Raw genomic sequence first — 24579 nt, 5'->3', positions numbered from 1 at the left:
TCCCATTCAAACTAGGTCCCGAACAAAAGCAGGCAATCGAGAGTTATGGCAGAAATTTAAAGACATACAACCTGCGGGAAAAGAAGAAGAGGAAATATGTCCACTCATAGAAGTACTGAACCCTCAGGCTGGGCAGGATAATCAGGATCCAACCATCTTAGTATACAGACCCTGGACTCCGGAAGATATCCGGAAAGCTACAGAAGGGATTCCCCATCCAAAAATTAATTTTAGAAAATTCTCAGATGACTTACAAGGAATGAGGCTAAGCTATCATTTAAACGGGGAAGAAATAGAAAGGGTAGTTCGACAAATTGTAGGGCCAGATTGGTACATGGTTTGTGGCAATTGGAATTCTCGTGATGCTGAACAAAAACCCCTTCCTCATAGCAGTGCAGATTTAGACGCTAGAGTAAAAGGACTTACAGACCGCATCTCTGAAAAATGGAAACATATGGTAGACTGGACCTGCATTAATCAATGCATCCAACAGGAGGGTGAGACAGTTGACCAATACTTCGCTAGGCTTCTGGAATGTTTTAACAACCACTGTGGGATGCAGATCCCCGAAGATCAAAAACAAGATTCCCCATATGAGCAGCAGTTGAAAATGCATTTTTAAAAGGTAGCAGTGCGCCTATAAGCAGTTTTATTACAAAACATATGGTTGACCATCAAACTAGTAGGTTACAATCACTACTCGAATATGCTAGGCATGCCGAAAGGCATTTTAATAGCAAAAAGAAAAAGAAGGCTCAAGTATTTTCTGTAGAGGACGGAGCAGAAGTTTATGTAGTACACCCCGGGAAAAAGGGCAGGAAAAATGCACAGGGAGGTAGACAGTCTGATCAACGATTAGAAGATTTTGAAGGACATAAAAAAAGGGGTGAATGTTTCAAATGTGGTAAAGAAGGACATTTGGCAAGGGATTGCAGGAAAAATAAGAAAGCAACAACGGAAGACAAGGAGGGTGAAGACTGACTATATGATAGTCAGGAATCATTAGAAGGGGCTAGTGCAGAAAGGACAAATGAGAATGTGAAAAGGGCACTGGAGGAAGTACAGGGAATTGACGACGGTGAAGTAGAAGATGAAGTACTAGACTTGGCTTTATTGAGCTTGGAGCTCTACTTAGCAGATACTAAACCAGAAGTTATACTTTCGGTGGAAGGTAGGGAAGTCAAATTTTTGTGCGACTCAGGGGCAACACGAACCCTGATACACCCCTCCAAATTGCCAGAAAACTCAGAATCATCCGACTACATATTAGTCAAAGCAGCTAATGGGCAGCTATATCGGGAGCCCCTCTCTCGCAATATTACCATAACTGATCCTGTTTCGGGATTGACACAGAAAATTAAGATTGAAGTTTCTGCAAAGTGCCCAGTGAATCTCTTGGGCAGGGATCTCATGCAGTTATTTGGTATAGCAGTAGTCCCAACCATGCAGGGAATGGAAGCACAGCAACAAACTGACACCTTTACGGTGCAATCGGGGGGGGGGGGGTGAAATATTTTATTGGTATAGTCAAGACTTGGTCACAACTGGTCCGGGGACTGTGACCAAGGAGCTGATGAACGTAGCTATCAGTAAGTTTCTCTCCCTCGACATTGCTAAACAACACCTGTTACATTGTACCCTACATTTTTGTAACACACCAGGACCCGATAAGGAATATGAAGAAAAATTATTTAAGAATCATACAAATAGATTGGTACTGCGTAACCTGTACTGGGACACAGAAGGGAATAGTGTAGTCAGCTGTTCGCTGCCTCAGGAATTTTTAACACTTTATAAATCTAATCGATTACCACGTTAGCCTGACCAAGAGTAAAAATATACAGTGGGCAGACCTAGGGGAGAAAGCCACAAAATGGGAGAAACAAACAGAACTGGAACTATCAGGACAGGGAATACAAGTACAGAAATTGAACTGGGTGACACAGACCAACCCAGCTGTGCACCTGCATTCTCTCGAAGACAGCTGATGGACACTCCTACTGAAGGAGGAAGAAAATGCCTTGCGAGATGTACCAGAGACTCTCTGGTCAACAGGGAAATCAGATGTAGGACTTATCCGTATGGCAGGGCCAGTTAATATCACACCAAAATCAGCATTTAGACCACAGAAAAGACAATACCCCTTAAGGAAAGATGCAGAGGCAGGGATAAAACCCATCATAGCAGCATTACTTAAGGGAGGGGTACTAGTGGAATCTCCCGATTCTCCGTGTAACACACCTTTATTTCCAGTTAAAAAAGCCAATGGAGAATGGCGTATGGTCCAGGATTTGCAAGCTGTGAATGACGCAGTAATACCAAGGGCACCCATAGTGCCAGATCCACACACTCCGTTAAATGACTTAAAACCTCAACAAAAGTATTTCTCTGTGGTGGATATTAGTAATGCATTCCTTTCAATACCGATACACCCAGACAGCCAGTATTGGTTTGCATTCACATTTCAGGGAAAAAGATACACATATACGCGACTACCTCAGGGATATTGTGAGAGCCCTACGATATTTTTACAGGAAATGTCAAGTAACTTGGCAAGGTTTAATCCACCGAAGGGAAGTCAGATTTTACTTTATGTTGATGACATTTTGTTAGCGGCCCCCACCCTGCAGGATTGTAGGGAAGATACAGAAGCACTTCTACGATTTTTAGCTGCTGAGGGACATAAAGTAAACAAAGATAAACTGCAGCTCTGGAAAAAACAGGTGAAGTACCTAGGATATGTGATATCCAAGGAAGGTAGAACATTAGATGAGGACAGAAAAGTGGCAATCTTGCAGGCACCAAAGCCTACCACCAAGAAGGAAATGATGTCCTTCTTGGGAACGACTAATTTTTGTCGAAGCTGGATTCCAAACTATGCCTTGGAATCTGCACACTTAGCTAACCTTATATATAAGACACCCATGGCAGCGCAAGATTTGTTGCAATGGACATTAGAAGCAGAATCGGCTTTTTGTAAACTGAAACAATTAATAGCATCCGCTCTAGTTCTTGGATTACCAAATTATCATAAACGTTTTTTCCAGACTGTAGATTGCAAGCAGGGTTACATGACATCAGTACTAACACAACAACATGGGGATAAGCAACGTCCCATTGCTTACTATTCATCACAGCTGGACCCAGTGGTATGGTCACTACCCCACTGTGTCCAGGCAATAGTTGCAGCTGCAATGGTGGTACAGGCATCAGCTTCAGTAGTTTTGTTCCACCCCCTCACTTTGAGGGTACCCCATGCAATCGCAATTATCTTGTTACAAGAAAAAGTGGCATATCTTTCCCCTGCTAGGCATCTCTCCTGCATGACTATATTACTGAGCCAACCTCATATGACAATTGAACGATGCACGACTTTGAACCCTTCTACTCTGTTCCCAACCCCTGCAGATGGCACACCGCACCGCTGCCTGCAGGTAATTGAGCAAAAGACACTACCTAGAAAAGATCTCACGGATGTCCCCTTGGATAATGCCGAGGTGACATACTACGTGGATGGCTCGTGCAAAAGGGGCCCTGCAGGACAGAACCTAGTAGCATATGCAGTAGTCTCTGATACTGAGGTTACAGAAGCAAAATCTTTACCGCACCATTTATCTGCACAGGCAGCAGAATTGATTGCCCTGACACAGGCATGTACTTTAGCGAAGGGTAAATGTGTAAACATTTTTACCGACAGCCAGTACGCTTTCTCCACTGTACATGTGTTTGCATAACAGTGGAAAAACCGGGGAATGATAACATCTACTGGCAAACCTATAAATCATGTACAGTTTATTTTAGATCTTTTAGAATCCATTCAGTTACCTCAGAAGGTGGCCATTTGCAAATGTGCAGCTCACACCAAGCAACAAGATAGGATTTCAAAAGGTAATGCAAGAGCTGAGACAGCTGCAAAACAAGCAGCTACAGAGGTATTTATTTTAAATGAGGAATTACAACCCTCTGAAATTTTGAATCTGGATATGTTAAAAACAATGCAGACACTTACTATGTAAATTGGAAAACAGCAATGGATAAAACGAGGAGCAGTCCTCGAAAATGGGCTATACATCTCTAAGGAAGGGAAACCAATACTACCCTCTAATTTGTTCCGCTATGCGGCATTGTTGAGCCATGGGCAGTGCCATGTCTCAACAGGGGGGATGATACAGCTGGTGAACCAAGTATTCACAACGTACGGATTTACAAACTATTCTAAAAAATGTTGTTTAATGTGTCAGATTTGTAATAAACACCATGCACAGGGGGCGATAAAGCCCAAGCAAGGGAGTTTTCCCACACCACCATATCCATTTCACACTATCTGTATGGATTTCATAGAATTGAACAAATGTGAGAATAAGAAGTATTGCCTTGTCATTACAGATATGTTTTCTAGATGGGTGGAAGCTGGTTGAAAGACATAATGGTATACTGAAAAGCAAACTGAGGAAATTGATAGCTGAGACAGGGAAAACCTGGCTGTACTGTTTACCCCTGGCACTGTTGAGCATGAGAACTGTCCCTACAGCAAAAGGACTGACTCCTTTCGAGAAGCTGTATGGGAGGACTTATTATACACCCCAGTGGAAACCTCTCATGTCATCAGACCAGGAAACTGATTTTACGTTAGCTGAATATATGAAAAAGTTGTTGAGTTCTAAACATCTGTTGCAGTTTAATTCTGTTTCTGGTCAAAAACAAACCTGAACATCGGAAGTGGCAGTGACGCCAGGGGACTGGGTGTGGATTAAAATTGTGAAGAGAAAGAACTGGGCATCGCCAAAGTGGGAAGGTCCCTACCAGGTGCTTCTTTCAACACCTACTACAGTCAAAATAGCAGAGCGAGGTACATGGATACATCTGACGCACTGCAAGTTGGTGAAGAACATCAAGCTGGACAAAGACCTTAACTCTCCATTGGCACCCTAAGTACAAAAGTCTGGCTACAAAGGGGGGTCAGATCAATAGGAACTGATCCGTCTCCAACCCAGTGAAGCAATCATCGGTGCTGGGGTCTTATAGGGCAGAGAGTAAGATCACGTGTCCAGGGCGAAGATGACGGAAGCAAGAAAGATCCGAATGCATCTCTTTGAAAGAGATGGAGAAAACAGGAATGTAGAACAACCATTTCCACAGAAATATTGCATGACCATCCTGTTGACTGTATTAGTAATAATAATCTTTTTATTGTGGCCATTTCTCTTCTCAGCCACACAAGTAGAACGAAGTAAACGTGCAAAGTGGCACCTAAATTTCAATACTTATCAGCTATTAAGCACGCTTATGCAGACACCCTCAATATCTCCAATTGCTGGGTCTGTGCAGCTATTCCTACTGCACATGGAGGAATACCCTTAATACAGATTCCCTTAAATATTAATCAAACCTGGTAAGCACTACTGAAGGATGCAGTCAATGTGACATCGATTAAAAGAGTGACCCTTTTTTTACCCAAGGCAAAAAGAGGAACAGTATGCTTTCAAAACTACGGAAAAACACAAGTTGGAAATAGCACCTGTAATATAACAGTGATACATCACTGTACCAGGAATTCCTGCACCATGACAAACAAAGTCCAGCAATTGCAGATTGGCAATAGCAATGACTTTACTGAAAGGAAGAAAACGGTTGATGAAAATCAAATCGTGTATAGTAAAATATTCTGGGCTCTGACCCAACAGAAGCCCGGTAACTATAAAATCGGCAACATTTCAGTCGCAATTCCTGACTGCTACTTCAGGTGTGGTGATAGAGCATATAAATGGCTACCAGACAACTGGTCTGGAAGCTGTTTTCTGGCATATCTGATTCCAGCAATACGACATGTATCGACACTACCCCAGGGGAAAATTGACATGACAAACAAAGTCCAGCAATTGCAGATTGGCAATAGCAATGACTTTACTGAAAGGAAGAAAACGGTTGATGAAAATCAAATCGTGTATAGTAAAATGTTCTGGGCTCTGACCCAACAGAAGCCCGGTAACTATAAAATCGGCAACATTTCAGTCGCAATTCCTGACTGCTACTTCAGGTGTGGTGATAGAGCATATAAATGGCTACCAGACAACTGGTCTGGAAGCTGTTTTCTGGCATATCTGATTCCAGCAATACGACATGTATCGACACTACCCCAGGGGAAAATTCGAAATGTAAGAGAAATCAAGAAACCCGCTAATCCAGTGGGACAAGTTGATGCATCCTGGACATATCACCATGATCTAGCCCATGTGAGTGACTAAGGACTGTTGCACATGGATCTGGGCGATGACGTCATATCTTGGGCGGGCATAATACCGGCATACGGAGCAGTGAAATCGATCTGGGAGCTGAGAAAACTATCCAAACATCTTGAAACAATGAGTAATGTGACTTTTTCCACCCTAGAATTGGTGACTGATGAACTCACAGCCATGAGGACAGTGGTGCTTCAAAATCGCATGGCTCTCGACTTCACCCTAGTGGCGAAAGGAGGGTTGTGCGCTTTAATCCAGGAGGAGTGCTGTGCGTTTATTCCTGACAACAAACACGAAATAGACAGCCATCTCAAAATAATTCAGCAAGTGTCTGCTATGACCAAACCAGGACCGAATCCATTGACAGACTTTAACCAAAAATGGTTCGGGGGTTGGGGCAGCATCTTGATGAATATTCTGATTGCCATCTGTGTAGGGGGAGCCTTACTGATGGTGTGTGGATGCTGCTGCATCCCCTGTATAAAAGGACTAGTTGAAAATTTCATAGACGCTTCAATTTCAAAGACTTTATATCAGAATGCTGAGTTAGAGGTACTGATTAAAAACTGAAGAAATACTTTCACAAGCTTGAACTGAATGACTCTCTAACTGCAAATCCTGAGTGGGAAATGGTTATGGGAAGAAAAAAACTGTTTATGCTTGTTTTGAAAGTAGAATAAAGTATTAAAAGGGGGAAATGTTAGGAAAATGTATAACTGCAATGCAATATGTAAGTTTAGTATATTAAAATATATAACTGCAATATGCAGGTTTAGTGTATTAAGGGTTAAAAGGAGTTAATACATTTATTCTGTGTGACTACTTATTCTGTGTGAAAATATGCAGCTGCTAGAAGCTCTGAAGAAAGAACAATGGATGTATATAAATCCACCATGGTCAGCAGAATGTGTATTGAGGCCAGGACTGTACCTTGAATGTATCATATCAGAACTAGAGAAAGAATTGTGAGAAACTAAGGGAAACTGAAACAAACTCAAGGTCAGGTTGTTTTTCTCAAAAAACATGTTTTTGCAAGACAGCAATTATTTGACCATGTCAGCAGCAAATCTAATAATAGTATCTTCTGTAAACTGTATAAAAACTGCAGGTTGAACTGTGGAAAATCAGACAAACCTTGTACCTACATGCTTTGTCTCCTTGCTGCAAATAATAAAGGGTGCCTTGCTTGAACCTAACGTGCATTGATCTTTGTGTTTTCCTTTACACATGGAATCTCAGATGTATGACCTATTCTTCTCTACCAGTGGTTTTAAAATGTAGTCTAGGTAAATAGCTGTGACTTCAGTTAAGTGAGCCCCCACTAGCAACCACAGGTCGGTAAGGAGGATCATCCTTATTCTTATGTGGCTTGGGTATTCCAAAAAATCTAGGAATCCGAGAGCATGGTGTTTTAAGGTATTCAAAAAGGTTTTCTGATATTAGTTCAGCACTGTACATATCACATAGTTTTATCTTCCAATCCACATAGGCATGCTCAACTTCATTCTCAGTATGTTTAGTGTAAAACCTCCTGTCATCTAACATAGTCTTAATTTTAATGTCAGTGGAGGTACACATGAGTAAAATATCCCCCTCCCTTGTTAGCTTTCACAATCCTCCTTGATTTATCATTGCTCAGCTGAACCAGGGATTTTTGTTCTTCCTTACTTATGTTGTAGAATCTTTCTAGGAGGTTTGCCTAGCAGTTTTCGAATGTCCATTTCACCTGAAATGCTGCTAATGTTGAATTTAGAGGTGGGCAATATGAAGTGGGCCTTTTTATGGTCTCCTCAACTGGTTTCTTCTCTGAGTTTTTTGTTATGGTATATCAGTTTCAGATTCAGTTTCCTGACATACATTTTTAAGTCTATTAAGGTCCCTGCTGTATCACTCCTGCTCTCTGGAATAAAAGTAAGTCCCTTTTGAAGAACACTTTTTTCAGTGTCAGTTAGTACCTTTTCTGAATGATTCCGTATTGTAGGGTACTTCATTACTGTTGCTGTTCTCTCCTCCTTTATCTGGGTCCCAAGTTGTTGTCCTGGTTCTCTAGATATTTCAGGTCTCTGGCACCAGTCCAGTGTTTCCCCTCTCCTGTCTCCTCTCTGTTGTTCCTGGTGATCTCTGTAGGATGTGTCATTGTAAGTCTGATCCAAATGGTCCTGCTTGATCCTCAGAAGGCTCTAGTACGATCAAAGTGATGGACTCTTTTGAGGCTGTGGGGCTGGGTCTGTTGATGCTGGGTCTGAACCAAATAGTCCTGCCTGATGTTCGGAGGGTTGCAGTAAGTTCGAAGTGATGGGTCCTCTCTAGGGCTGTGGGGCTGAGTCTGTTGTCACTGGTCCAGTTATGACTGTTGTAAATTCTGTTGGTGGGGTGGCTGGTTCTGGTATTGATGGGAACTCTGAAGATCCTGTGTCTGAGGGATACCTACTGGGCTCTCTGAAATAATGATCCACGGTCCCCCTTCTCTACTGCAGTATACCAGCAGTTACTTTGGATGTGCTATCTTCAGATACCAAACTGGCCTCCAGCTAGGTCGCAATAGAGAGCATCTGAAGAACTGTCGGACTCTGCAACCTCAGCGGGCACGTCAATCTGACTGGGCAGACTGAACACCAGACCTAGGCTTCTTTTCAGTTTTTTCTTTGCAGCAGACAGTATGCCAGGAGTGGAGGGATTCCCCCTTCATCTTTGACTGGGTCAAATAGTGTAGTCATTGAGTCTCAAGGAAAGTACTCAATGACAACAAATGGTAGAGCAAAGTCTTGGGAATGAAGGGCTGGCAGATATAACACAATTTCTAGTCATGCTCTGTGCCCAAGCATAAAAGGAACTGGCAATGGAGGTCTTTGTAGGGTATCTGCCTAATGCACTCACTTGCCCCTCCTAACTGATACCCAACAATTCACAGATAAACAGCATAAACATGAAAATTAAGGTTCCCCAAAAGGGCACTTACCTGAATCTGTGAAGGCTTACAGTACAATCAACCACAAGAAGATCAGACTGACTGGTGCAAGACCTACATTCGGGCTTGTGGTGAGATAGTCTGAGGATTTACGCTCATATGTTTGCTTATGTATGCCAACACTCATGAACCGAGGTCATACGTTGAACATATTGCTAATGGAACACTTAGGTTTTGGCATCCCAATCAGACATCACAGGTGAAAACCTACCTGTTCGGAATATGTTAACAGTGACTGCAGTCAGGACACCTAAATACTAGTAAAAATTGCATAAGTAAATATACTTCTGTTTTTTTAAGTATCCGAAAAAAAGACAATGGCAATCCAATCCCTATGCAGGGCTAAAGGGAAGTAAAAGGAGCTAAGAGCTACAATAATGCTAATTATACAACGACCCCCCCATTAATATTCAAAAAACGTGCACGCTGATTGGTCAGCGTGCACGTTGTAAATCAGAGTTATAGTAATGGAAAACGGTCCAGTCGCCCGGACTTTTTCCATTACTATAACTCTTTTTTTTTTTACAGCAACGGAGAATGCAAGATCTCCGCTGCTTCACACTGTCTCGCTATGTTAAACTCGTTTAACATAGCGAGACAGCATTAAAAAAAGCAACGGACATTCTCCGTTGCTTTTTTTAATGCTATCTCGCTATGTTAAACGAGTTTAACATAGCGAGACAGTTTGTAAAAAACAACGAAGATCTTGCTTTCTCCATTGCTTTTTAAAAACTGTTTCGCTATGTTAAATGGGTTTAACATAGCGAGACAGCTTTAAAAAAAGCAACGGCTCCGTTGCTTTTTTAAAGCTGTCTCGCTATGTTAAACCCATTTAACATAGCAAAACAGTTTGTAAAAAGCAACGGAGGATCTTGCTTTCTCCGTTGCTTTTGCCACAGCTCTGATGTACTGCGTAGGCATACGCATGCGCAGTACATCAGAACTGCCGCAGAATACGAGACAGCTGCGGAAGGGCAGCAAGGAGGCGTTATACAATGCCATTATTTAAGAAAAGTAATTTTTTTCTTGAATAATGTCATTGTATAATAGCAATAACACACTTCTGGGTGTGGGTAATGCTGGATTTACCCATGGCTGGCTTTGTTTGGTCACTCGGGCTTCGCCCTCATGACCAAACCACGTCAACCATGGATAAATCCAGCATTACCCACGGTTGGCTTTGTTTGGTCATGAGGGTGAAGCCCTCGTGACCAAACCACGCCAACCGTGGGTAAATCCAGCATTACCCACACCCAGGCGTGGGTTATTGCTATAATAACCTATACTACAACAATAAGAATGAATAGTTGTGTAAAATGTTACCATAACCCATAAATGTCCTTCTCTTCTAGATGTTGCAGTATTCATAACATGAGGGAGTCCACTGCCAGCTGACTTGTACGTCTGACCAGTATGCAAAAGTCTAGTGCTACTGTGAGGTACGTGCAAAGTTGCACAGAAACAAAACATATGTCAGTCATAAAAATGACGTTGGGTATAAAGGGGATGTCGGCATATACCAGACCTCTGAAATGAATGCTGTAAAAAAGCACCAGCCTGATCCTAGGTGAAGAAAACACACCACCAGAAGCCAGGCAAGCATCAGGGGGAATGCGGGGAAGGACAACATACGGAAGAGGACACCTATGGTCATGGTAAGATTTTACACAACTATTCTATGTCCTTCCATTCATATGCTGCAGTATTCATAACATGAGAGAGAATACTAAAACTCATGCAGAAGAACTGGGAAGAGCAGCAGAAATATTCTCCACAAACCCAAGCAAAACCAGCTCTGGACCTGGAAATGCCATCTAACAAAGTATTTTGTGAAGGTATGAACAGAAGACCAAGTAGCTGCTTTCAGGATAGAACAGGTGTCTAAGTCCTTAAAAAAGGCACCAGAGGAAGACACTGCTCTAGTAGAATGTGCCCTAATAGGTGGAGAGATTCTTCCCATGAGACACATAACAGAAGAAAATTGTTTTGGAAATAATCTGCTTGGAAACAGGCTTGCCCAGGGCCCTTGGGTGACAGGAAACAAACAGGTAGTCAGATTTCCAAATTGCTTTGGTTTTATCAAAGTAATATCGGAGTTGCCTGTGCACATCTGAAGTGTGTAGGACCTTCTCACTAGAGGACTGAAGAGAAGGGAAAAAGGTGGGAAGAGCGATAGACTGAGTGATAACTCATTTACCCCCTTGGGCATAAAAGAGTGGTTAGTGCGTATAGATATCCTATCCCTCTGAAAAAAACGTGAAGGGGGAAGAAGACATCAGAGCCTGTAATTCTGAAATCCTTCTGCCAGAAGTAATGGCCACAAGGAGGACTGTTTTCCAGGTACAGTGCTGCAGAGAAGCATAACGAAAGAGGCCAGGGTAAATTTTTCTAAGACAAAGCTGAGATCCCAAGGAGGGGGAACTGGTTTCCTTGGTGGTCTGATGTGAAGGACACCGTTTAAGAAAAGTTCAACTTCCAACCTGAAAGGTAAAGGGGGGGAGACATAGGCAGATATACAGAGACAGCACAAAGGTGAGCTTTTACTGAAGTGTATGACAGACCACTCTTCAATAATTTACACAGGTAGGACAGAACCACTGGAACATCCACTAGCAGTGGCTGTAAATTTTTTTTAAGACACCAGATGGAAAACCTTTTCTATTTGGAAACACAGGGTTTCCTAGTAGTGGGTTTGCTGGCCTCCTGCAGAACCTGTAGCACATCCTCGGAGAAAAGGGGTCTGAAGGGGTCAGTTGCAGAGTTGACATCTGTGGGTGTACTAAAGTTCACTTGTCCTGTGTCAGCAGGTCCATTCTGTGGGGTAACTTGTGGTGACTGCCTTTGGCTAAATGCAGAAGAAGGGGGAACCAATGCAGTCTTAGCCAAAAAGGAGTCACCAGTAAGGGTTTTGGTTGCTCCTGTTGGATTTTCAACAGGACATTTGGGAGAAGTGGCAAGGCGGGGAATGCACATAGAAACATCCCCTTCCAAGAGAAAGACAGGGGGTCCACCTTCTATGCCAGGAGATCTGGAACCCTGGCACAAAACTTGGGAAGTTGTCTGTTCATGGGGGAGGCAGAGAGATCTACCTGAGGTGTACCCCATTGATGGACCATGTCCAAAAACATATCCCTGTACAGCATACATTCATGGGAGTGAGTCATGGACCTGCTCAGTGTGTCTGCCATAACATTCTGGATCAAGGATATGTAAATCACCTGGAGGGTGAGTTGACTCTGGGCAGCTAACTCCCAGGCCTGTAAAGCCAGACTGCACAGGAGATAGGACTTTGTCCCTCCCTGTTTGCCGACATACTAGAGGACCAGGGTAAGTGCCTGTAAACCATCTTAAAACCCTTGGGAAAAGAAGAGGTTTGAAGACTTGTAGAGCAAAAATTAGGGCTCTCATCTCCTTTATACTGATGTGCTCCCTTTTCTGGGTGGGAGACCAGACATCTCTGAGCCTCCAATGAGTCTAAGGTTGCTCCCCATCCCATGCCTGAAGCATCCGTGGACAGCTCCTGAGTGGGAAGAGGTTGTTGCTAGGGTAAGCCTGGATTCCTTAAAACCTGTTGGATCCACCAGTGTAACTCCTTTTTCAGGCAAGGCAAGAGTGGGATAACAAACTCCAGAGGATGGGAGTGTTGTACCCATACTGCTCTCAAGAAACACTGGAATTTCCTCGTGTGTAACTTGGCTAAAAGAAGCATGGGGATAGTGGATGCCATGAACCCCAGGAGGTGAAGAAACTCCCTGGCAGTCAGGGAGTGCAGAAGCAAGAGGTCCTGCAAAAAGAAGGTGAAGGACAGGACCATTTCTGAAGGTAAGGAAGACAGCATCCTGTCTGTTTGGATCCTGCAGACAAGGAAAATGTGGTCTTGGGAAGGAACCAAAGTAGATTTCCAGTAACTGATCAAGAGCCCTAGACCCACCAACAGTGACACTGTGAAGGAGAGCTTCTCCTGAAGGGTGCCTGGAGTCTGAGCCTGCAGAAGATCATCCAGGTATGGAAAAAGCTATATGCACTGTAGCCTGCAGAAGGCTATCACAGGAGCTAAGCATTTTGTGAAGACCTTCAGGGCTGTAGACAATCCAAAGGGCAAGGTACAGAATTGAAAATGTGAGGAAGCAATAGCAAAGTGAAGGAACTTCATGAACCCAAGATGAATGGGAATATGAAGATAGGCATCCTTGATGTCTAGGGACACCATAAAGCCCTGAGGAAGGATGAGAGGAAGAAAACTGGGTAAGGTTAACATTCGAAAAGTGGGAACCTTCAGAAAGGTGTTTAGATGGGATAGGTCTAGGATGGGTCTCCAAGGACCATCCTTCCTGGACACCAGGAACATCCTGGAGTATAACCCTTTTCCCTACTTGGGAAGGTAGCACTACCTGAATAGTGCCTTGAGAAAGGAGGGTGGAAATGACCTGGGGAAAGAGTTCCAGTTGTTCTTTTGGAGGTTGTGGAACACCCCTGACGGAGGGAGGAGACTTCTGCACCATAAAGTATCCTTGCAGGATGATGGCTAGGACCCAAGAATCCAGAGTTATCTGTTTCCAAGCAGAGAGAGAAAGAGAGAGGCGAAGGGACAAAGGTGTTAGCAGTCCAGGAGGTGGGTAGTCACAGACCATCTGTCTGAGCCTCTAAGGGCTGTTTTTGTGTGGGAGGAGAGGAGGTAGATTTGGGGGAAATTTGTTTCCTAGCATCTCTCTTACCTTTGGAAGACTGGGACCTAGAAGACTTCCTTACAATGGTGGTCTTGGTAGGGTAGTTCCTCTGAAACATGAGCAACGGGGAAACAAAAACATGTTTCAGGTCTTGCAGCTCCTTGCCCTTCTCCTGTAGAGACTTAAAGAGTTCTGCAGCAGAGGTACCAAATAAGGCACTGTTGTCCGGGGGGGGAGGCATCCATAAATTTTGCCTTAATGTCATCAGGCAAAGATTGGAGCCTGAGCCAAGAATACCTCCTCAGGACTGACCTAGATGCAGCCGCTCTAGCTGATGTCTCCAGGGCACCATAGCTACACTTTATGGAATGCCATGTAACCTGAGCTAAGGAGTCAAGGATGGAGGGGAGCTTGGCCTTAGTGGGAGAGTCAGGAAGCTCAGAAAGTAGTTTACCAGCATCTGTAAGAAGGGCCAAGGAATATTTGGCCATATGGGTCTGGTAGTTAATGGCCTTGAAAGCCAGAGTAGCTGATGTATAAATCTTTTTTCCTATCTTCTCCATGACTTTGCTCTCCTTATCTGAGGGGAGCAGGGAACTGGAAAGCAGCATCTTGGAGGCCTTGTCTGCAGATACTGAAATGGTTGCAGGTTCTGCAGAGGGACATTTGAAGAGAAATTTGGAATCCTCTGGCACTTTATAAAATCTGTCTGACCTTTTGGGGGCAGGGGTTTGAGAATCAGGACACTTTGAAGCTGCAGCAAAGGCATCCAGGAAGTATGGCAGATGGGGAAGGGGAGTCCATCTGCAGCAGGTTATAGTACATTTTTTGGATGCATGACACCTGATAACAATCCCATTTGAAAAACTCTCATTTAAGGATTGTTTCCCCAAATGAGATATCCTCCAGAAGGGATTGTCATTAGATTCTTCTTCTGGGGAGGCATAACCCAAAGGAGAAGAAATTTGGGCTAAATAACCCAAAGATTCATCCCAAGAAGAATTCTCATCATCTGAGGAAAAGTCCTCAGAAATCCTCCTTTGTGGTGCAGAGGGAGGAATGGAAGGAGAAGGGAGAGAGAGAAAGCTGAGGATTGTCTCAGGGTCATAAAGGCATTTAACAGGCCTTGGGAAAAAGCCTTTCAATCCACTGGTTGTTCCTGAGGGGCAGGAGAAATATGTGTTTTAATATTCTTCTTTGTAGGAACCTCCATTTGTTGGAAAGTGGATGGGCCTGGATGTTGGCCTACACTTCACAATGTTGGAAGGAACATCCTCTCGCACGATGATTTATGCAATGCCACACAGGCCTTCAGTCACAGCGAGCAGAGGTTCCTCCCTATGCCCAAGTTGGATGCCTGCATCCACCACCACCACCACCCCCGCCCCGAGGATGTGCTGGTAGGGTCCTTCAGGGCCTCCACACCAGCACCCATTAAAGGAGTGCCTATCGACTCTGGAACACTCCCCAGGCCAACATCGGCTTCAGGTGAGACGTCCGGACCAGAGGGAGCAGCAGGTAAATCAGGCCTAGATTTCTTGGCTTTCTTAGCTTGCAGCTCACCTGAAGGACCCAATGTAACTTCCATATCGCCAACGAAATATTTTAGGCACTGATTTTTTAGTTATAAATTTAGAAAGATAACCAGCTATGCAGGGCCTTGGGGACAAAGGCCATGCAAATAAAACAAGCAGAATGGTCCTGGTCAGGACCTAGACAAAATAGACAAATCGTGAGAGTCCTTATGTGGAATCTGCCTTCCACACTGACACTTGCCCTTCCTATCTGACATGTAATCACAAAACACACAGTAGTCAAAAGATAAAGAAAACCTCCAACGGGGCACTTATCTGAAACGAGGTTCACAACTTATCTGATGAGCGACGACCGGAACAGATGATCTAACAGGCAGCGGAAAAGTTCTGAGGTGTGGTACGTGCCGTCATTTTATGACCGACGTACATTTTGTTTTTGTGCAAAGTCGCACGTACCTCACAGTAGCACTAGACTTTTGTACACTGGCCAGATGTACGAGTCAGCCAGTGACGGACTCCGTCATGCTAGGAATACTGCAACATATGAATAATGAACACAAAATTTTGAAAATATTTTGTAAATATTCTGAGGTAGAGCACTTAGCTTTGTGATAACCGAGTCTTATGTCTGAACGCTTTGACGGCAAATGAGATTTGAGATAGCTACACACAGATGTATTATGGGTGGTAAAAATTAAGAAGCTAAAGACAGTTGCACTAGTTTTGCTGGCTTAGATCCAACAAGTAGTCCAACGATTCATCAACTGGGACAGAACAGATAGAATCTGCTGGTTTCTTGCAATTGTGGGTCTTTTTTTTTTAGTAAATCACTTAACCTCAGCCGGGTCTATATTAGAAAGTCAAAGTTTGAAAAGAGTGAATGGTCTTAAATTGACACAAAATACACGAAACCACAGAAAGTCGAATGTACGGAACAGTGATTTTTTTTTCCCCCAGGGGAAAAAATAATCGCTGCTCCCAAAAAAAAAAAAACCCCACAAAAAAACAAATCCAAATCGCTCCCCCACACCCCCTACTTAAATATACCAACTCCGAGATCACAACACAGTGGAGGAAACGGCAAAGTCCTGACAATGGCACAGCGATTTTGTTTCCCTGGGGGGGGGGGGGATCTCTGTTCCAGCCATTCAACATTCTGTGGCTTTGCGTATTTGGTGTCGATGTAAGAGCGTTCGCTCTTTTGAAACATCGACTTTCTAATACAGACCCACCTCAGCCTTGTATTCTTGTTTTTAAATAAGAATGATCCTAAGTTTGTTTGTTCTGCACAAGTTCATGTGAAGTATTCTTCATCTAGTGGTACAAGTGCATTTGTCTAATCTACTGGCATGTCATGTTCTTGTGTTCTTCTTGTCAAGGATTCTGTCTTCCCATTACTATTGTCTTGCTGCTCTCACTTCTTACCAGTTTTCCTATTAAGCTACACACAGTAGAAACATCACAGGCAATGCTCTCCAAACTCTGCGTACCTAATGCCTACTACTGGATCAAAAGACAACAAAAATGTTTCCCCAAGATGACATAATTTCAATATGAAGCAGGAACCAAACAAATAACAAGCAGAGTCACTCAAAAACAAATTTAATGCAAGAAACCACAATACAAATGGTTGAGACTAAATTAATTACAACATGCACTTTCGTCCTGTACAAAGTCAATAGGGCTTCATCAGACCTACAAACTGTGTGTTAAAAAGTCCTTAAATAACTGAGTGACTCAGCTTGTTTTTTGTTTGGTTCCAGCTTCATACTGAAATTACGTGTTCTTGGGGAATCATTTTTGTCTTTTGGTTCCTGGTCTATTGACCCCCCCCCCTCAATTCCCCGGAGGTTTGCTTTGGCTACTGCTACGTCAACTTACATCAACTCCTAGCTACTATTACTGCATGTTGCTGCTGCAGCACTTCACAATTAGTTGCAGCACACTCCTGTCACTGTGTCATACACTTTTCATCATGGCAGCTAATGCCTTTCTACACCTCTCATCTACCTGTGCAGCATTCTGTTGCTCTGTCCGTTTATACATAGCTGAAGAATACCCCCCACTAATATGTTAGTGAGAATTGACTTGTCCTGTACTGCTACCATTCTAGCTACCGACTTGTCATGTACTCCTGTCACTCCATCCAGTGACCTGTGCTGTACTACTGTCATTGTGTCAAATGCCATTGTGAAGGGTGAGAAGTATAGAGAAGGGAAACCATTAGCATGTGCATTTCATTTCTAATATGCTTTCATAAGCAGAATGAAATCTTGAATGTTCTTCAGTATGTATCTGTTGATTTGCTTCCTGTCTAATATTAGAAATGCTGACAGGGCTAGAAAAGTATGTGATTTGTTCTCAGTAGAAGTACTATCATAGAATTTGGAAATTGTGCCTAACGTGGAAAGTCATAAACAAGCAGTCAGTAAATGTTGTTGTTGTTGTTTGTCTTTCGCCTTTCCCGGTTAGGGGTCGCCACAGCGGAACTCCAGTCCGCTAATGATTGGCAGTAGATTTTCACAAATGCTGAGGTGCCAGCTCAACATTCAACCTTCAACGAAGGCATGCGCATTTACGCATGTCTTTCGAACGCCCACCCAACCGCGGGGAGGACATGCAGACTCCACACAGAAGGCACTCCCCGCACTCCAGCCGAGAATCGAACGGGAGAACCTCTTGCTGTGAGAGGCAACAATGCTACCGCTGCACCACCGCGGATTAAAATTAATACTGTAGTTTTCATTTGAAATTGGTCAGTGGCTGTTCTGATTGTTACAATAGTGTTGTTTTTAATGTGTAAAGAATGATGATTTCTGTAGTTCCGGAAGACATTACCTTGATTTCCTAATTTCCTGCATATGTGTCTCTGCATTTGTTTGTATGTCTCATGTGAAAGTTATTTTGCATTAACCACCATCTCCCTGTGTGCACTGTTATCAGACAGTATCTACTGGTGTTGCATTACTGTTGGCCTGTTATCTGACTGCATCAGTGTTTCACTGCCATCACCAGTCAGACTGTATCGACTGTTGCACTGTCAAGTTCTCATTAGAATGCATTTACCCATACTGCTCTGCTGTCACTCCATCAGACTGCATCTGCTTGTGCTGCATTACAGTCACCCAGTTAGGTTGCATCTACCTGTTCTACCCCTGTAGTCACCCCATCAGGCTGCATCTACAAGTGCTGCTATGCTGTCTCCCCATTAGACTGCATCTACCTGTTCAAATCAAATTTCAGGCCACCCTACTTACCAAAGGTCAGCAACATCCAGTCCAGATCAATAAATACTGCAGTCTCATCACAGAGAAAGAAAAAGACAGCGGCATTACCCTTTATATACCCATCTACAAATCTAAGCTGAGGATCTTTTCTGCAAATTCCTTAAGTATCAGAAACTAACAGAAGAGATTCTTAGCTAATCTAACTGTAGACATGGGCTCCTGTGCTGGCAGAACGCAATGGGAGGAAAAACTGCGCACATGCCTAGAAATTTAACTATGAGTAGGATTGACACTGTGAGGTGCCTTCACTAAAATTTGCATATTTGCTTTTCTATAGCACATCTAAATGGGAGTGTTTTGTTATATGTAACTGCATACATCTTCACAAGCTAGCCACTGGATACCTCTCGTTTGGAGAACTGACAATGCTTTTCACAAATAGTAAACTAAAAAAGAAATATACTTACAGATAAGAGTCGCCAGGTGATAGGACGGACTTCGCGTGGAATGCCAGGCCAACTACATTTCCTTAGTTCCTCTGCAAATTAAGAAACACGTTACAAAAGTTTTATACAGCAATACACATACAATGCAGTACACCCACAAATCTAAGGTTATGCAGTACAACATACACTGTATTCCAAGTTTACAAGTACAGAATTCAACATACCCATTAATTTTAATAATGGAGATCACAAATGCAACATACAGACAGACCATAAGTAATGCACAGTGTGTCACCAAATACAGACAGAAAAACACAGGGATACACACACACACACACACACACACACACACACACACACACACATCACAGTAGATATAAAAAGTGTATACACCCCTGTTAAAATACCAGGTTTGTGTGATGTAAAAAAAAAAAAAAAAAGAGAGACCACAATAAGTAATTTCAAAACTTTTCCCACCTTTAATGCGACCAATAACCTGTACAATTCAGTTGAAACACAAACAAATCTGTTAGGGGAAAAAATATAAAAAAAATAAAAAACGTACAATAAGCTGCTTGCATAGGTGTGCACACCCTTAAACTAATACTTTGCTGTGTGCGCACACCCTTAAACTAACACTTCGTTGAAGCACTTTCTGATTTAATTACAGCATTCAGTCTTCTTGGGTAGGAGTCTATCAGCTTGGCACATCTTGACTTGGCAATATTTGTCCACTCTTCCTTGCAAAAATGCTCCAAATCTGTCAGACTGCGAGGGCATCTGTTGTGCACAGCCCTCTTCAGGTCCCCCCAATGATTTTCCATTGGATTTAGGTCTGGGCTCTGGATGGGCCATTGCAAAACTTTAATTTTCTTCTGGTGAAGCCATTATTTTGTTGATTTGAATGTATGCTTGTGGTCATTGTCATGTTGATAAGTGAAATTCCTCTTCTTCTTCAGCTTTCTAGCAGACTCCTGAAGGTTTTGGGCCAAAACTGACTGGTATTTGGAACTGTTCATAATTCCCTCCACCTTGACTAAAGCCCCAGTTCCAGCTGAAGAAAAGCAACCCCAAAGCATGATACTGCCACGACCATGCTTCACCATGGGGATGGTGTTCTTTTGGTGATGTAAAGTGTTGGTTTTGTGCCAAACGTACCTTTTGGAATTGTGGCCAGAATTTTCAACCTTGATCCCATTAGACCATAACACATTTTCCCACATGCTTTTGGAAGACTATGTATTGTTTTGCAAATTTCAGCCAGGCCTGGATGTTTTTCTGTGTAAGAAAAGGCTTCAATCTTGCAAACCTACCCCACTGCCCAGACATATGGAGAATACGGGAGATTGTTGTCACATGTAGTACACAACCAGTACTTGCCAGAAATTCCTGCTGCTCCTTCAGTGTTGCTGCAGGTCTCTTGGCAGCATCCCTGACCAGTTTTTGTCTCATCATTCCATCAGTTTTAGAGTAATGTCCAGTTCTTTGCAACATCACTGTTGTCCCATATTTTCTCCACTTTTTGATGACTGTCTTCACTGTGTTCCATGGTACATCCAAAGCTATGGAAATTTTTTTGTACCCTTCTCCTGACCGATACCTTTCAACAATGAGATCCCTTTGATGCTCTGTAAGCTCTCTGCAAACCATGGCTTTTGCTGTAGCAGGCAACTGAGTAAATGTCAGGAAAATCTTACTAGGACTGCTGAACTTTATTTGGGGTTAATCTAGAGTCTTTAATTGATGGCAGGTGTGTACCCAAGAAGACTGAATGCTGTAATTAAATCAAAAGGTGCTTCAACAAAGTATTACTTTAAGGGTGTGCACACAACAAAGTATTAGTTTAAGGGTGTGCACACTTATGCAACCAGCGTATTGTATGTTTTTTTTTTATATTTTTCCCCTAACGGATTTGTTTTTCTATTGACTTGTACAGGTTATAGGTCACATTAAAGGTGAGAAAATAAATTGTGGTCTCATTTTTCTATATCACAAAAAAATGGCATTTTAACAGGGGTGTGTACACTTTCTGTATCCACTGTATATATGCATCTGCACCCACAATGCATTCCTGCAAATGCCAATGTTCCAAATCTGTGCCACACAGAATCACTCCATCTTCTTGATAGGCTAAGATTCCACAACAGAGCATACATACATTACACTGTCCTATTACATTAGGTAGATGTCCCAACAGTATATACACACAGAACACAATACCCCCATCCGCCCAAATCGAAACCTTCAAGTGATTCATGATCTCAAGTAAAGCACATTCAGTAAGCCTACCATAGGACTCAGAGATATCAACATTCCTGTATTCCTTCTTAAATAAGGCTCAAAATGTACATACCACACTAATAAGTACAGTCTGGTCACTTTGTTCAACATTCTTAATAAATTAATGAATAGAATAACAAAACATACATCAGTCTACAATTCCTGCACATCCAATACAGGAAAAAACATCTTTCAATACTGTGACTAAACTAAGCGACACATCAGTAGTAGCAAGCTGTATATACTAGGTAAAATGGCAGCTCAGTAAGTACCTCTAAGACTAATAGGATTTGGGCTCTGCCTTCAAGTTTGTGGGGACAAATCAAACTTTGCAGGTTACTTGCCTTGCCTTGCTGAGATCTAAACAAAAACATCTTCCCCAAACAGAACTCTGATACTTTGACTGCTTGCAAAAACAAATACCACAACACAAACATATTAACTACATAGTCATATGAAGTAACAGCACAGTCCTGAAGTAAAAGCCCAGGAGATCGAAGGTGTAAAAGTGAGGAAACATATCCAGTAGCTATCTTCTTATTGTTTCAACAATTATGAGGAGTACCACATAACCTTTGCACTCAGATGGTAGGACTACACAAGAGTCCCAGGCACATAAGATGCTTTAGATTAGAGAAAATACAGGAGTATTAGACATCTCCAAAGTAAAAGATGGTTGAGTAGGATGAGTACTGCACTACAATTCATTACCTATGGGTATCACCTGCAGGTGGACATCCACCCAGCCACTCCCACAGCACTGGTTACACAAGGGCACAGGCTAAAATTCTCCCCACAAGGAGAAACACACCTGTATACCAGGTAAAAGAGGACGTCAGTCTGTGCCATCTTCAAGTATTTATTTTTTTGCCAGCAAACCCTGTGGAAGTCATAAAGATATGTTCCATGTATAGAAGCAGCAACCTTCTATCAATAAATAAATAGAAGAGGTACCTTTGTGATTGTGATATCAGGCAATGCAGTGTGGGAGACTAAAAACAAGCTGCATGAAGGGAAGGCTTGTACTGTAGCAGCAATCATACTCACACACACATGCACTGTTACGGTAGTTCTCACATAGCTCTACTATATCCTTTGTGTGTCTCACAGCTGCATTAAAATTCATCCCATATGTGAATAAACTTCCATAGCTTTCTCCAAACCTTGGGGGGGAATCATACAGGCAGTGGTGCTCTCTAAGACGATATCCTGCAGGACCACCACTCTAAATCCTGGCCCACCCCTGGTCTGTATGCCCAACTTATAGCATTTGGAGCAGGAATAGAATGATGACTAGGTAACCACTTTGCAAATGGTCTGGACTGATACCTGCCTAAAAAAAGGCAACTGAGGTGGAGGCTGCTCTTGTGGAATGCAGCACCCTCATGAGTTCCTGCAGATGCATGTCCTTCTTGTAGCTCAAGACTATTCAATTTGTTATCCATATGGACAGAGTCTGCTGACTGGTTTGCCCTATATACCTTGTGCAAACAGCTGCAGGACACCTGGCTTCCGCTGCTATTTGAAGGCTTTGAGGGCTAACAGAACTGCTAGCATCTCACTCAGACTGATGTGCAATTTTAGTCAGCAAAGGGGCATCATGGTCACTGAACTATAAATGCCTGTGTGGTCTACACATCAGATGGACTTATTCCTGTCCAGGAAATAGTGTAACTGCATGTAGATATGCAGCAAAGGCAGAATTCTTTCCTCTTTGTTCTGGTGTTTTGGAAAAAATACTGGGAAAAGGACAGACCAGTTAATGGACTTTTGTATAACCTCTTTTAACATGAAAGTAGAATTCATTGTGAAACTGACCCTATCATTGTGAATGACACTGAATGACTTCTTCAACATCTCGGCTTGCGACTGAGATTATGGATACCAAAATGATTTTCCAAGACAAACATCTAGGCAGCACTTAGGCTGACAGCTTGAATAGGATCAAAGGCATCTGGTCAAGTGTGAAACTGAAATCCAAAGTGGAGCCACAGCCCTTCTTAGCAATTAAGAATGTATCATCTCTTAATAATTACTTCAGTACCACATTTATGGATGGCAAAAAGCAAGCAGGTATGACAAAACTGAATCCTTGTTAAGGATAAAACAGTCCTGCTCTAAACAGATCTGAAAAGGAACAGAGAATAAGGGGCACCTCTGCTTTTAATAACTTGTTGTTGCTTTTTTTTTTTTTTTTGAAAATTTCCTTGAATTGAGTTTCCTGGACTCCTTCAAAACAGTTAATACGTCCAAGAAGTGGGAAAGGGGAATAATTTTCTAGACTTATCAGTGCAAGACTTTTCAGGCTTGGATGAACTAGTGTTCCAGCCTTGTGGGTCAATAGGTATATCTTCTGAGAAAAAAAGTTATGATGGCCTTTGAGCAGCTATGCCACCATTAAAAAAAAGGACTACTGAGGCCAACATGACATTATGAGAATCACACTGAGCTGCTCCTTACAAACATTTTTCAGCAGCCATGAGATGAGCAATGTGGAAGAGAAAGTACACAAAAATTGGTATCACCACTGAAAAGAGAAGGCAGGCATCATCCAAGCCTCATTGCAGGGGTGTCTTGTGCAGTAAAGTGGAAGTTGGTGGTTCATTGGGGAGGTAAATATGTCCATCTCCAGGATGCTCCATTTGTTTTCAGCAGCCATAAAATTTCTTTAGTGCAATTTCCATTTATGATTCCCCTACGGGATCTCTGCTCATGTGGTCAGTGGTGTTCCACTGCAGTAATATATAAACCATTCTGAGTTCCGGGATGGATTGCAATGCTAACTCACAAGTTAGCATAATCAGCCTGCACTCCGGGTACAAATCTATTCCTCCCTCTTATGTAACACATAACCTTAATGTCATCTGTTTTGATTTGCAGGACATCTGGCTTCTGCTGCTACTTGAATTCTTAGAGGCTAACAGAGCTGTTGCATTTCATTAATGCTGATGTACAATTTAGTCAAGCAAAGGGAGATCATAGTCATTGAATTAAAAGTGCCGAAGTGTGTATAGTCTGAGACACTGGTATACAAGGACTAGACTGCTTGGGATGAATGAATGTTTTCCTCTTGCTTCTGTGCAACTGGTCTGCCCACCAAATGAATTATTTCTGAATGTAGGACAGCAGAGGGAGCATTATATCAGAAAGCTGCAAGTGTTCTTTCCACAATGCCCTCAGAAACCACCACCAGTGTGGCAGATGCCGTGTAACCCGC

General features: G+C 42.7%; 1 protein-coding gene across 1 annotated transcript in view; it reads right to left on the bottom strand.

The window, feature by feature from the left end:
• Positions 1-24579, bottom strand: part of TBC1D22B (TBC1 domain family member 22B) — a 1162021-nt gene that overhangs the window by 696275 nt on the left and 441167 nt on the right. The window contains exon 5 of the mRNA XM_044076529.1: positions 19104-19174. Coding sequence (XP_043932464.1) covers positions 19104-19174 — 71 coding nt within the window. The remainder of the gene's footprint in view (positions 1-19103; positions 19175-24579) is intronic.

Source organism: Protopterus annectens, chromosome 7.part0, assembly GCF_019279795.1.
Source record: "Protopterus annectens isolate FY-2018-M chromosome 7.part0, PAN1.0, whole genome shotgun sequence".
In the NCBI taxonomy this organism is placed as follows: domain Eukaryota; kingdom Metazoa; phylum Chordata; order Ceratodontiformes; family Protopteridae; genus Protopterus; species Protopterus annectens.
The sequence above is the reverse complement of the archived record's forward strand: the minus strand, read 5'-3'. Positions and strand labels throughout refer to the sequence as shown.